Source organism: Phocoena phocoena, chromosome 10, assembly GCF_963924675.1.
Source record: "Phocoena phocoena chromosome 10, mPhoPho1.1, whole genome shotgun sequence".
NCBI classification, from domain to species: Eukaryota; Metazoa; Chordata; class Mammalia; order Artiodactyla; family Phocoenidae; genus Phocoena; species Phocoena phocoena.
This window is the reverse complement of record NC_089228.1, coordinates 48258789-48272621: the sequence shown is the minus strand read 5'-3', so window position 1 is coordinate 48272621 and position 13833 is coordinate 48258789. Positions and strand designations below refer to the sequence as shown.

The window sequence follows — 13833 nt, the reverse complement described above, 5'->3', positions numbered from 1 at the left end:
GGGGCCACACAACTAATAGGTGGCAGAATCGTATCAGATCCAAGTTCTCTGATTCCCAGTCTGTGTTTTTCTCCCATTGTGAAGAATAACTACATTTTACAGTTGAAGTAATTGTCAGTGTCACAGTACATTAAGATTTATGTCGTAATCGAAGCTGGTAGCAGTCCTGTCTCTACAGTTCACGGCGCTGTGTTCTTGTGAGCTCTCAAAAATAATGTTGAGATTTGGGGTTTGTAGATGTCCCCAGGCCAGGGGACCCAGAAACCCAGACCATAGCCTCCCCCCCGCGCCCCCCCCCCACACCGGGCTCCAAAGGAGAGGCACGTGAGGAACAACGAGCAAAGAAAGCAAAGGGGCTCTTTCCTTACCAGCAGAGCTTGGGCCCAAAGCTTGGACAAGCCAGGCCAGAGCGTGCCAGCCACGTTTCCTGAGACGTAGGCCAGCCCACCCTCCCTCCAGTGCCAGGGCGGTGGAACCTCTGAAGTGAGAGGTTACAGGGCCCAAGGTAGCACAGCACGGCGGCCAGGGTGGAGGTGGGGTGGGACCGGGCAGGGGCGGCCAGGTCTCCCTCCAGGCAGGTGCCTTGCACTCCGTCATGGCCTTGGTCTCAAGGAAGGAAGAGACCAAAGAGGAGTAACCTCCCTCCTGGTTGTAAGCTTTCAACGTCCAGTGACACCCCGACTAGCCAGTGCGGCCCATCTGGGGCCCTGGGGCTGCACAGTCAGGCTGGTGCTCCTGGCCTCAGCCTGGACAGGGAGAGGGGCACTCTTCTCCCCAAGCCTTTTCCTTTCCCTTTTAGTGCCTGGTATGGGGCAGGGGGTGGACATGCCGGGTGAGTGGGAACTAGCCTGCAGTGGGGCTGAGTGAGGTGAGAGTGTGACGGGGTGGGGAAGAGACCATGTGGGTGTGTTACTGAACCAAGCTTGGGTCCGCTTGCCCACGTGCAATAAAGCCCATCTACGGACAGCAGCTTGTGGTGAAGGAAGGTGTAGTGTTTAAGGTGCCAGACAAGGAAACTAGGGGGCTCGTGCTCAAAAACCTCAAACTTCCTGAAGGGTCTCAGGAAAACATTTTTGAAGGCCAGGTGAGGGAGGTGGATCATAGCGTATGTGCTCAGTTCGTACACAGTTCTCTGCTTGGTGGATGGTGAGGTAATGGCGGTGTCACAGGGGTTAACGTTAGCAATCCTCAGGCTCCAGTAGGTCCGGGGACTACGTGCTCATGGTCATCAAGTAGTTAATTTCTTCCATTTGGTGGTGGTTTTAGCGTCTGTAAAACACCTTAGGAAGCATGCAGCGGATACTGTCATCTAGGTGCTTCAGAGAGGAGCTACAGTAGAGGATATGGGGAGGGGTCTGTCCCAGGAAGGCACAGTTACAGGTGCAAAGGGCAAATCTGTGGCCACATGGAAGCTTGTCCCCTAGTTTGGGGGCTTGGTGGCTTTCCTTACTTGAAGCCGACGGTTCCTGACGCGCCTGCGCAGCAGGGCCGGCAGACCTCTCAGAGCCACCGCGCCGAGGGCGACTCCCTCTGCCTTCCACCTCCTTTCCTTGGAGACTCAGTTTTCATCCTCTTCATCCTGAGCTCTTGCTCAGCTGTGTTCCCCCACCCGCTTGCCTCCTTCCGCATCCTAGAAGCGCGCGGGGGATGGGGGTGGGGGCAGCTTGGGGGCAACCCTGGTTGTTCATGGCCAGCACCCAGTTCTGCAGTTCCATGTGTCCCCACTCCTCGTCCTTTTCCCCATCAGGTGTCTCCCTTCGTCATCGAGCCGTCCAGTGGCCAAGTTCAGCCGCTGGGGGAGTGCAGAGTGAGCGTCACGTTGGAGGCCCGGCACTGCCAGTGTCTGCAGACTGTCCTGAAGCTGGAGGTGGTAAACGGGACCTGCAGGTAAGGAGGTGGGGAGGGAGCCAGTACGACACACTCTTTGCATATTCGTGGCATATTTATTTATATTGTGTGTAGTTACGTATTTGTCTATAGACGTTTCAGAATTTAAAGGTCTTGATATGTGTTTATCGGCATGTGGGATCTTCCCAGACCGGGGCTCGAACCCGTGTCCCCTGCATCGGCAGGCGGACTCTCAACCACTGGGCCACCAGGGAAGCCCCTCATTGTGGTTTTGATTTGCATTTCCCTGATGATTAGTGTTGCTGAGCATCTCTTCATGCACCTATTGGCCATTTAGATGTCTTCTTTGGAAAAATGTCTAGTTCCTCTGCCCACTTTTTAATTTGATTTGTTTGGCTTTTTGCTGTTGAGTTGTATGAGTTCTTTGTATAATTTTGGATATTAACCCCTTATCAGATATGTGTTATTGCCGACTGAAAAAAAAAAAAGCACAACCTAAAAGTTGAGAATTATGTTTTATTCTGGGACCTTACTGAGGACTATAGTCCAGAAAACAGCCTCTCAGATAGCTCTGAGGTAAGGGAGGAGGAGCCAGAATATATGGGAGTTTTTGCTGAAAAAAAACAAAACAAAAACAACATACAGGGGAACATCAAAAGATTACTGCTAATCACAAGAAACAGACATCTCAAGTTAATGATTTTAGTGCTTTTCTGGGTATGGGAAGATGCAAGATTCTGGGCTTATTGAAATCATTCCTTTAATATGCATTTTAACTACGTATGGCTGGTACCCTGTCTCTCTCCATCCTGAATTCCCCTCAGGGTGCACTGGTGGAGGCAGGTGCAGTGACTGCTGGCTTGATGGTTGCAACATCCTTTGTTTACTGAAATGGCAGGCAGCATTCTTTGTCCACAGTGTGCAAATACTTTCTCCCATTTGGTAGGTTGTCTTTTCATTTTGTTCATTGCTTCTTTTGCTTTGCAGAAGCTTTTTAGTTTGATGTAGTCTCACTTGTTTTTTTTTTTTTTTAATTATTTTATTTTGGCTGTGCTGGTCTTCGTTGCAGCGCACTGGCTTCTCTGGTTGCGGTGTGCAGGCTTCTCTAGTTGTGGCGGGAGGGCTCTAGAGCACGGGCTCAGTAGTTGGCAGCACGCAGGCTTAGTTGTGGTATGTGGGATCTCAGTTCCCCGACCAGGGATTGAACTTGGGCCCCCTGCATTGGGAGCATGGAGTCTTAACCACTGGACCACCAGGGAAGTCCCCCTCACTTGTTTATTTTTGCTCGTATTGTTTTTTGTACTTTTGGTGTCAAATCCAAAGAAGCATCCCCAAGACTGATGTTGAAGAACTTCTTCCCTGTGTTTTCTTCTAGGTGTTTTATAGTATCAGATCTTATGTTTATGTCTTCGAGCCATTTCAAGGTAATTTTTGTGCGTGGTGTACGATAGGGGTTCAATTTCATTTTTCTACATGTGGTTACCCAGTTTTCCCAACACCACTTGTTGAAGAGACTGTCCTTTCCCAGGACATTTTCCCAGGTGTTCATTTTTTAAAAATTGAAGTATAGTTAATTTACAATGTTGTGTTAGTTTCAAGTGCACAGCAAAGTGATTCAGTTATACATACACATAATATATTCTTTTTCAGATTCTTTTCCATTATGTGTTATTACAAGTTATTGCCTATAGTTTCCTGTGCTGTACAGTAGGTTCTTGTTGTTTACCTGTTTTATATACAGTAGTGTGTATATGTTAATCCCAAACTCCTAATTTATCTCTCCCCACCCCTGCGCCACTATCCCCTTTGGTAACCATAAGTTTGTTTCCTATGTCTGTGAGTCTGTGTCTGCTTTGTAAATAACTTTATTTGTATCCTTTTTTTTAGATTCCACATATAAGTGATATCATAGGATATTTGTCTTTCTCTGTCTGACTTACTTCACTTAATATGATAATCTCGGGAATTCCCTGGCAGTCCAGTGGTTGGGACTTGGCGCTTTCACTGCTGGGGCCCAGGTTCAGCCCCTGGTTGGGGAACTAATATCCCACAAGCAGTACAGCGCAGCCAAAAATGAAAAAAAAAAAAAAGAAATCTCTAGGGCCATTCATGTTGCTGCAAATGGCATTATTTCATTCACTTTTTTATGACTGAGTATTATTCCATTGTGTATATGTACCACATCTTCTTTATCCATTCATCTGTTGATGTACATTTTGGTTGCTTCCATGACCTGGCTATTGTAAATAGTGCTGCAGTGAACATCAGGGTGCATGTATCTTTTTGAATTGTGATTTTTCTCTGGATATATGCCCAGGAATGAGATTGTAGGATCATATTTTAATGCTATTTTTAGTTTTTAAAGGAAGCTCTATACAGTTCTCCAAAACGGTTGAACCAATTTACATTCCCACCAACAGTGCAGGAAGGTTCCCTTTTCTCCACAACCTCTCTAGCATTTATTATTTGTAGACTTTTTAATGACGGTCATTCTGACTGATATGAGGTGGTACCTCATTGTAGTTCTCATTAGCATTTCTCTAATAATTAGTGATGTTGAGCATCTTTTCATGTGCCCATTGGCCATCTGTATGTCTTCTTTGGAGAAATGTCTGTTTAGGGTATTCTTTTTTTTTTAATTTTTAAACAAATTTATTTATTTATTTATTTTTGGTTGCATTGGGTCTTCGTTGCTGCACGCAGGCTTTCTCTAGTTGTGGCGTGCAGGGGCTACTCTTTGTCGCAGTACGCGGGCTTCTTATTGCAGTGGCTTCTCTTGTTGCGGAGCGCAGGCTCTAGGCACGTGGGCTCAGTAGTTGTGGCTCATGGGCTGTAGAGCACAGGCTCAGTAGTTGTGGCACACAGGCTTAGTTGCTCCATGGCATGTGGGATCTTCCCAGACCAGGGCTCGAACCCGTGTACCCTGCATTGGCAGGCGGATTCTTAACCAACCACTGCGCCACCGGGGAAGTCCCTGTTTAGGGTATTCTTGGCTCTCTTGTCAAATATTAGTTGAGTGTATACATGGCATTTTTAAATGAGCAAATACCATTGTATTCTGGGAGGAACACACTGGAGATTTCGAAGGTTATTAGTGATATTCCCTCCCTCACTCCCTCCTTTCCTTCCTTCCTTCCTTTCTCATGGAAAATTTCTTACATATATAAAGATAGTATAGTATAATGAACCCCTGTGTATCCGTCATCTAATTTCAGTAATTATCAAATCACGACAAATACTGCTTCATCCACATGCCTCATCCATTTCTCCCCCCAACCCTTCTCAAACTATTTTGAAGCATAATATTCATTTTCTTAAGTTGACTGATGGTAACATTTTGTTTCTTAACCAAAAAAAGGGGGGTGGTACACAGTTGTTCTTTTTATTATTATTCTTTAAACTGTATAGATATTTAAACTGTATATTTGTTTTGTAGTCATTTCTGCATGTATTTTGTTATAAAAACTTTAACTGCTCACTTTAAATCTTCATGAATACTTGAATTATCCTCCAAAGAGAATGTACCATTTTATACTTCCACCTCCAGGGTATGAGATGCCCATCACCCCAGACTGTCACAGTGACAGATATTCTCAGACTTTTGGTACTTGGACCAGCAACAGGGGGGAAGGTACCAGCAATGTCTCATTCAAATGTGCTCTTCTACAACTAACGTTATGGGTCTAAGTATGAGTCTTTTCAAAGCCACCGGTAATTGCGTGGTTCTTCACGGTCCTTAAATAAGAAGGTTAAGACTGTCTTCTCCTCAGGCAGAATGAATACCTTTTATTCAGTCTCTGCTTATTTCATTTCTTTTCTTATCTTTATTCTTTCTTCTTAAAGGACCTTGTATTAGTCAGAATGTTTACAGTTGCAAGTGAGGGAAACACATCAATTTAGGCAAAAAAGGGGAACCACTGGCTCATGTACCTGGGCATTCCTGCCCTACTGAATCCAGGGCTCCAGCCTCTTCCTTTGTCTGGTCTTCTACTTCTCTCTCATTGTCCGCCCTCCTTCCCTCTCCTGCACCCACCCCATCCTTCAACTCTGCTTCTCTCTCTTTGTTGGCCTTTCTCTCCCCTATTGGCAGGGGCCCTTGGCCACAAGGCCCCAGGGAAGGGGGCCACTTAGAGTTCCAGGCTCACACACTCCCAGCTTAATAACCTCTGTGAAAAATGAAATCAGCTTTCTCCAGAGATACACTCTGAATGGATCTCTTTGGTCACCTCCCCTCACAGGCCCTACCTCCCCGTGGCAGGGGGCAAGGATCCAGCTCCAGAAGAGGCAGGTGGGAAAGCTTGCTGGACAGTAAAAACAATAGCTACCACAGTCCGCCACAAACCTGCTGGATCTATACTGCATGAGTTTAACCATTTTCTTCATATTTTCCATCTCTTGGGGTTTTCTCCTCGCTCAGGGATATGCCCTTGGCCCTGCAGGTCACTAAGTCTCTGGTGGATACCCTTGTTTTGGCAATCATGCATTTCAATTTCAAGCTTTTTTTTTTTTTTTTAATGAATTATTCCTTTTCTGTAGTCATCTGTTATTGTCTTATGGATGCAACAGCCTCTCAGATTCCCCCGAGGAAACGAATTTTAGTTTCCTCAGATTCTGGTTTGGAATCTTTCCTCACTTTTTGGGTTTCTTTCTACATCTAATAATCCTTGGCTGCCCATTCCTGTTCTGAAGGAGGAAGTTGATTTGCATAAGGAGCCGGTGGTGTCAGTTTCCTCTGAGTATGTGGGTGTAGGTGTGGATGGAGTCCTCCTCCCAGGACTGAGTGTGTGTGAGTACCCTCAGAGCAGACAGCTTCCTGAATCCCGTAAAGGGAAGGGGCCTCTGGGGAAAACAGCCCAAGACAAACAGTCGAGGAAACCCACACTGGCCAGCTACACGAATCAGTCCCTTCCTTCCTTCATAAATAGGACTTTTTGGTCATTTTCCCTCAGAGACAGTTGAGAAGCCCAGTGTTCCTGCAGGACCTGCTGTGACCTCTCTCCAGGGCCACGCCCACATTCTTCACTGCGGGTCGGGCAAATCCTGTTGCAGGATTTACCAGTCTTCTGTGTGATGCCTGAGCTCTGGGAGCCAGTATAGCTGAAGCCGCCAGGATAATCTCCCAGCGCTCCTTTAGTTACCTGCCCTGCTCTTTCCCCACAGCCCATTCTGCCTTGTGATGCCTCTCACTCCACTGTTACGGAATCTCTGCTTGGCCTTCTCCAGGGGTCTCAAGTAATAGTTTTGTTCTCCTCTGTTTTATCAGTTAATCTGATTACAGCCTTTCTTTTAATTTTTTTCTCATTGGAATAGCATTATATTTACTTTATTCTTTATTTAAAAATTTTCACAAATTATGCATAATGTTAGCATAGTGTATCATATTATAATAATGATATATGGGGCAAACATAATAGTTGCCAGTCGGGACCCACTCTCCATCCTTCTCCACCCTGCTCTCCTATTTCTTCTCTTCCTCAGCAACACTTGTTACAATCTATCCTTCAGTGGCACTCATCCTGGTGTGTGTGAAGTGATATTTCACTGAGGATTTGATTTGAGTTTTCCTGATGGCAAATGATGTTTAGCATCTTTCATATGCTTATTGGTTATCTGTAGATCCTCTTTGGAGAACTATCTCTTGAATTCTGTGCCCATTTAAAAAAAATAAGGTTATTTGTCTTTTTATTATTGAGATGCAAGTGTTCCTTTTTTTTTGAGATGGAAGTGTTGTTCTTTATGTATATTCTAGATACATGTCTATTATTAGGTATATGATTTTCAAATATTTTCTCCCACTCTGAGAATTGTCCTTTTACTTTCTTGATGGTATGTATACTTTGAAGCACAAAAGTTTTAAATTTTGGTGAATTCCAGTTTATGTATTTTTCTCGTTTGTTGCTTGTGGTTTTGGTGTTATATCTAAGAAACCATTGCCTAATGTCACAAATATTTACTCACATGTTTTCTTCTGAGAGTTTCATAGTTTTAGTTCTTATTCTTAGGTCTCTGATCCATTTTGAGTTAGTTTTTGTGTATGGTGTGAGGAAAGAATCCAGGTTCATTCTTTTCCAACTAGATAATCAGTTGTCTCAGTACGGTTTCTTAAAAAGACTTTTCTTTATCCATTGAATTGTCTTGGCACCCTTTGTCAAAAATCAGTTGACTGTAAGCATGAGGGTTTATTTATGGACTGTCAGTTCTGTTCCACTGATCTATAGGTCTGTTCTTATGCCGTATCAACATTGTTTTGATTAATGTGGCTTTATAGTAAGTTTTGAAATCAGGAAGTATGAATTCTCCAACTTTGTTTTTCTTTCTCAGGATTGTTTTGGCTATTCTGGGTTCTTTGAATTTCTGTATGAATTTTAGGACCAGTTTATCAATTTCTGCAAAGAGGCAGCTGGGATTTTAATAGGGAGTGTGTTGAATCTGCCGATCCGTTTGGGAAGTATTGCCATCCTGACAATATTAAGTCTTCCCATTCTTGAACATGAAATGTCTTTCCATTTATTTAGGTCTTTTCATTTCTTTCAGTGAGGTTTTCAGTGTACAAGTCTTGTACATTTTTTGTTAAAGTTATTCCTAAGTATTGTATCATTTTCGATGCTTTTGGAAATGGACTTTTCTTAATCACATTTCATTATTATTCATTGTTAGTGTGTAGAAATACATATAGTTTTTTGTATATTGACCCTGTATCCTACAACCTTGCTGAACACATTACTTCTGATAGTTTTCTAAATAGAAGATCATGTCGTCTGCATTTAGAGATAATTTTACATCTTCCTTTCCTTTTTCTTCTTTTAAATTTTTATTTATTTATTTATTTTTGGCTGTGTTGGGTGTTCGTTGCTGTGCACGGGCTTTCTCTAGTTGTGGCGAGCGGGGGCTACTCTTCGTTGTGGTGCGTGGGCTTCTCATTGCAGTGGCTTGTCTTGTTGTGGAGCATGGGCTCTAGGGCGCATGGGCTTCAGTAGTTGTGGTGTGCAGGCTCAGCATTTGTGGCTCGCGGACTCTAGAGCGCAGGCTCAGTAGTTGTGGTGCATGGGCTTAGTGTGTGGCATGTGGGATCTTCCCGGACCAGGGCTCGAACCCGTGTCCCCTGCATTGGCAGGCAGATTCTTAACCACTGAGCCACGAGGTAAGTCCCTACATCTTCCTTTCCAATCTGGATGCCTTTCCTTTCTATTTCCTGCCTAATGGACCTAATGATACTCCAGTACAGTGTTGAATGAAAGTGGCAAGGTTGGATGTCCTTGCCTTGTTTCTGATCTTAAAAGGAGAACATTATCTTTTACCTTTCAGTATGATATTAGCTGTAGGCTTTTTGTAGATGTCCTTTATCAGGTTGTGGACGTTCCCTTCTATTCCTAGTTTGCTGATTGTTTTTCTCATGAAAGAACGTAAGATTTCATTGAATGTTTTTTCTGCGTCTTTTGAAATAATCATGCCATTTTTGTCCTTTTTAAAATTAATGTGGTGTTTTTCACTAATTTTTGCATAGTCAACCAAAAATTTTCTTATTTGACCTATTGTTTATTTGGGAGTGTGTTGTTTAATTTACACATACTTTTGTTTCTCAAATTATTTTCTGTTTTTGATTTTTAATTTGATTCTCTTGTTGTTGGAGGACATACTTTGTATAACTTCAGCCTTTTAAATCTGAGGCTTGTTGTATGAGCTATCTTATGGTCTGTTCTAGAGAATATTCCATGTACACATAGGAAACATTTTGCTGTTGTTGGATAGAGTGTTATATAGAGGTCTGGTTGGTTTATAGTGTTAAGTCTTCTATTTCCTGTTCATCTTCTGCTTAGTTGTTCTGTCCACTATTTAAAATGAGGTATTGAAATCTCTAATCACTATTTTGGAATTGTCAGTTTCTCCCTTCAATCCTGTCATTTTTTGCTTCATGTATTTTGGAACAGTGTTGCTAGACATGTGTATTTATAATTGTAATGTCTTCCTGATGGATTGACCTTCTTATAATTATAAAATACCCTTCTTTGTCTCTAGTAACAACTTTTGTCCTAAAGTCTATTTCATCTCACATTAAAATAGCTACAATAGCTCTCTTTTGGGTACTGTTTGCAGTATATTTTTCCATCCTTTTACTTTCGGCATATTTGTGTCTTTGAATCTAAGGTGTCTCTTGCAGACAGTATACAGTGGGATCATTTTTTTTAATACATTTTGCCAATCTCTATCTTTTGTTTGGCTTTTGAATCTATGACCTATCTCAGGCTCGTTCTGTGGCTATAAAAAGATAGCATGATAACTGCAATTAAACCTCATTTTCAAATATATTTTACAGCTGTTTATGGGGACAAGTCTTTTCTTCTTTGATATTCTTGAGGATTGCCAAGCTGGCCAAGATGGTAAAGTGTTTTTTGTCTGTTGGAAAAATCCTTAATTATTGAACAAAGTGAACAGCACTCAGAAATTTATGGCCCACCCCCAAAAAAATGGGGGCAGGGAGGAGGTTAAAAAAAAGGAAGATAGCATGAGACATCCTTGTAATGGAACCGTTCTGTGTCTTGACTGTGGTGGTGTCGTGCGTATCTACGTGTGATAAAATTGCGTAGAAGTAAATACATACAAACGAGTCCATGTAAACCTGATGGGGTCTGAATAAGATCGCTGGATTGTATCCGTCTTGGTCTCCTGCTTGTGACATTGTGCTATAGTTAGGCAAGATGTTACTATTGGGAAATTGGGTGAAGAGTATATTGGATCCCTTTGTATTTTTTTTTGTTACAGCTGCATGTGAATCTACAGTATTTCAAAATAAAAAGTTAAAAGCAAAATGCATGTTATCTCCGTTCCTTATATAAGGAAAAAAATACCCTCAGACATATTTGTGTGGGTCTGTTTCTAGGTTTTCTACATTGTTCCATTGATCTGTTGTATACATCCCTCCACCAGTAACACACTAACTTGATTGCTGTAGCTGTATAGTAAGTCTTAACATCCAGTAATTTCCCACTTTATTCTTTTTAAAAATTGTTTTAGTCTGTGTCCTTTATCTTTCTATATAAATGTTACAATAAGCTTGTCTATATCTATAAAAATCCTGGCTAGGAGTTTGATAAGAATTGTGTTAAACTTAATAGATCAATTTGGGAAGAATTGACTTCTGTGTTGAGCTTTTTAATCCATGAACATGGTTTATGCCTCTCTATAGTCATCTTCGATTTCTTTCATTGGTGTTTTTGTAGTTTTCAGCACACAAATTCTATACGTGTTTTATTAGATATTTACCAAAGTATTTCAATTTTTCGAGCAATTATAAATGGTATTATATTTTTAACTTCTGTTTCTACATGTTCTTTGTCAGCCTGTAAAAATGTGATTGATTTTGGAGTTCCCTGGAGGTCCAGTGGTTAGGACTCTGTGCGTTACTGCCGAGGGCCCGGGTTTGATCCCTGGTCAGGGAACTAAAAATCCCACAGGCCTCCTGTCACAGCCAAAAAGAAAAAAAAAGTGATTGATTTTTATGTGTTGATTTTTACCCTGTCACTTTGCTGACTCACTCATTAGTTCTAAGATTTTTTTAAAAAATCGATTCCTTGGGATTTTCTACGTGGACCATCAGGTCATCTGCACATAGGGAGGAGTTTTAATTCTTCCTTTCTGTTGAGTGTGCCTTTTACTTCCTTGTGTTCCAGCCACCTGCCTGTGTATGCCGAGGTGCAGGAGCCCTACGTGTACCTGCAGAGCAGCCAGGTGGAGGTCACCAACCTCTACCTGGGCGTGCCCACCAAGACGCCGGTCGCACTCATCAATGGCACACTCCTGCCCACCCAGTTCCACTGGGGCAAGGTGGGTGAGCCCACACTGTCGGGCCCTAGGCCTGCAACCCTCAGCCCCAGAGGCCTGTGTGGAGGGGGACGTTGTCCCCCAGACACCGCCCAGAACAGATTACTGCCCCTGGAGCTGACTCTGCCGCCTGCCCCACGTGCCACGGCAGATGGGGCCACATCCCTGTGCATCAGAGCCAGCTGTCCCTGTTCCCCATCACCCTGGGCCTCCCAGGGTGGCTTATTTAGTCCAGAGAACCCCTGACAGGGATGAGGTCCATCTGTGGTGGGACAGGAGAGGAGAGGGACCTGTGGTTTATCCCCACTCAGGAGCACCCCACCCTGCTGGTCTCGCTGGGGGCCCCCAGTCCGCCAGCCTCCCCAGGGTATGCGGCGGTGCTGAGCCCTCTGTCTGGACCCCGGGTCCATCCTGGAAGCCCAGCATGTGACCCCACCCATGTGTCTGCCAGCTCCTGGGGCTCCAAGCAAGCTTCTGCACAGCAAGAGTCTCCCCGAGACGTGGCACGCTGGGCCCCCATGAGGAGCGCCAGTTCAGCCTAGAGTTGACTGCTCACACCCAGGCGAGTGAGGGCTCAGGGGCCTGCGTGCCCAGGAAGCTCCCCTGGCTGCCTGCCTCTGTGCCGGCCAGGAGGTCCACCCCAGACCCCTCTCCTGGGCTGCGTCAGTGGGGGCGAGACTTCTTGCATTTGGGTCTGGGGTCCCCACTGCCACTGGGCCTGCTGTCTAGGGACACAGGGCCTGGATGTGCCCTGACACCCTTGGGGACCACCTTTAGCCCTCGCCAGGCCATTCTCTTTGGAGCAGGTGGGCCCAGCTTTCCAGCTGCCCGGAGATGCTGAACAGAGCTGCTGCCCACGGCGGGCCCTGTGCTGGGTGCTGCAGGGGCGTCTGAGCGGCACCCAGGTTCCTCCCAAGAAGGACACAGCTTCTCCTGGGTGCAGCCCACAGGAAGGCCATTGGGCCGAATGTGCTCAGTACTTGGGTGGCTGCCGGCTCTCTGTTTGTGGTTCTTGTGGGGAAGGAAACTTCTTCCTCGCAGGGACTAGCAGCCCCAGGTCCCAGTCCTCTCTGGCGAACATGTGGACGGTGGGCTTTCTTACACAGCTGAGCCAGAGCTCGAGGGTGACGGCCGGGCCCAGGCCTGGCACAGAGCAGACCTCATGCAGAAAGGGCTTGATTTCTATGGTAGCAGCTTCATCAGGATAAATGTGCGGCTTCTCCAGAGGTCCGCTTGGAGGGGTCTCCTTCACGTGGGGCTGCCCAGGTATTTGGGGCCGACTCACAGCCAGGAGCCCTGAGGAAGGGGCCAGGCCTCCGGTGGGGGGCAGGGGTGGGCTGACAGGCCGGGTCTGGGCATAGTGACCCACTGAAGGGTCTGGGAGCCCTTCCACAGAGATGAGCCTGGACAAGACCTTTGGGTTGAGCGCCCCCCCGCCCCCCACAAGCAGCCTCCTGTGCTGTGGGAGCCCATCTGAGGCCCCTCTGCTGAGGCCAAGCCCTGGGCTTTACCTGAGTGATGCACCCCCGGTGGGCTTCCTTATAGGACGAGTTGATGGACCTGGCCCTCCCTTGTAACGTGTTGGGCATGAAGGAGCCACTGGTTCTGGGCATTTCCGGGAAACCCCGGGGACTGCAGGTGGCTATCGCCATCTCTACAGAGGACAGCGACAGCAGGTGAGCCCAGGGCAGGCCCGGGGGCCTGGGGGCTGAGGCAGCCGTTCAAAGGACCGGCCTTGAGGTGGTACCAGCCTCCTCCCCGTGATTCCCGCGCCGGGAAAAGGCCCCTCACAGACTCTCTGGGGACAGCCCCGCCTAGCCCATCACCGCCTTCTCTGTGGTCTTTCCCCACACACCGGAGGCGTGGTGTTCAGGCAGGGAGACGGCAGGGGACGGGGCTCTGGGTACCTTGGACTTTCCCACACGAGGCCTGGCGACCGGGAGACAGGCCGGTCTGCCCCGGCCAGGGAAAGCCTGGGGAGTTTGAGGCCTCTCGGCATCACGGGTGGGCGAGGCGGGAGTCTCTGGGGGGTGGCAGCTTTATTTATTTATTTATTTATTTAATTTATGGCTGTGTTGCGTCTTCATTTCTGTGCAAGGGCTTTCTCTAGTTGCGGCGAGCGGGGGCCACTCTTCATCGCAGTGCGCGGGCCTCTCACTGTCACAG

At 45.9% G+C, this 13833-nt stretch overlaps 1 protein-coding gene across 1 annotated transcript in view; it reads left to right on the top strand.

The window, feature by feature from the left end:
• Positions 1 to 13833, top strand: part of DLEC1 (DLEC1 cilia and flagella associated protein) — an 89337-nt gene that overhangs the window by 65116 nt on the left and 10388 nt on the right. The window contains exons 19-22 of the mRNA XM_065885933.1: positions 1748 to 1887; positions 11517 to 11670; positions 12119 to 12229; positions 13213 to 13343. Coding sequence (XP_065742005.1) covers positions 1748 to 1887; positions 11517 to 11670; positions 12119 to 12229; positions 13213 to 13343 — 536 coding nt within the window. The remainder of the gene's footprint in view (positions 1 to 1747; positions 1888 to 11516; positions 11671 to 12118; positions 12230 to 13212; positions 13344 to 13833) is intronic.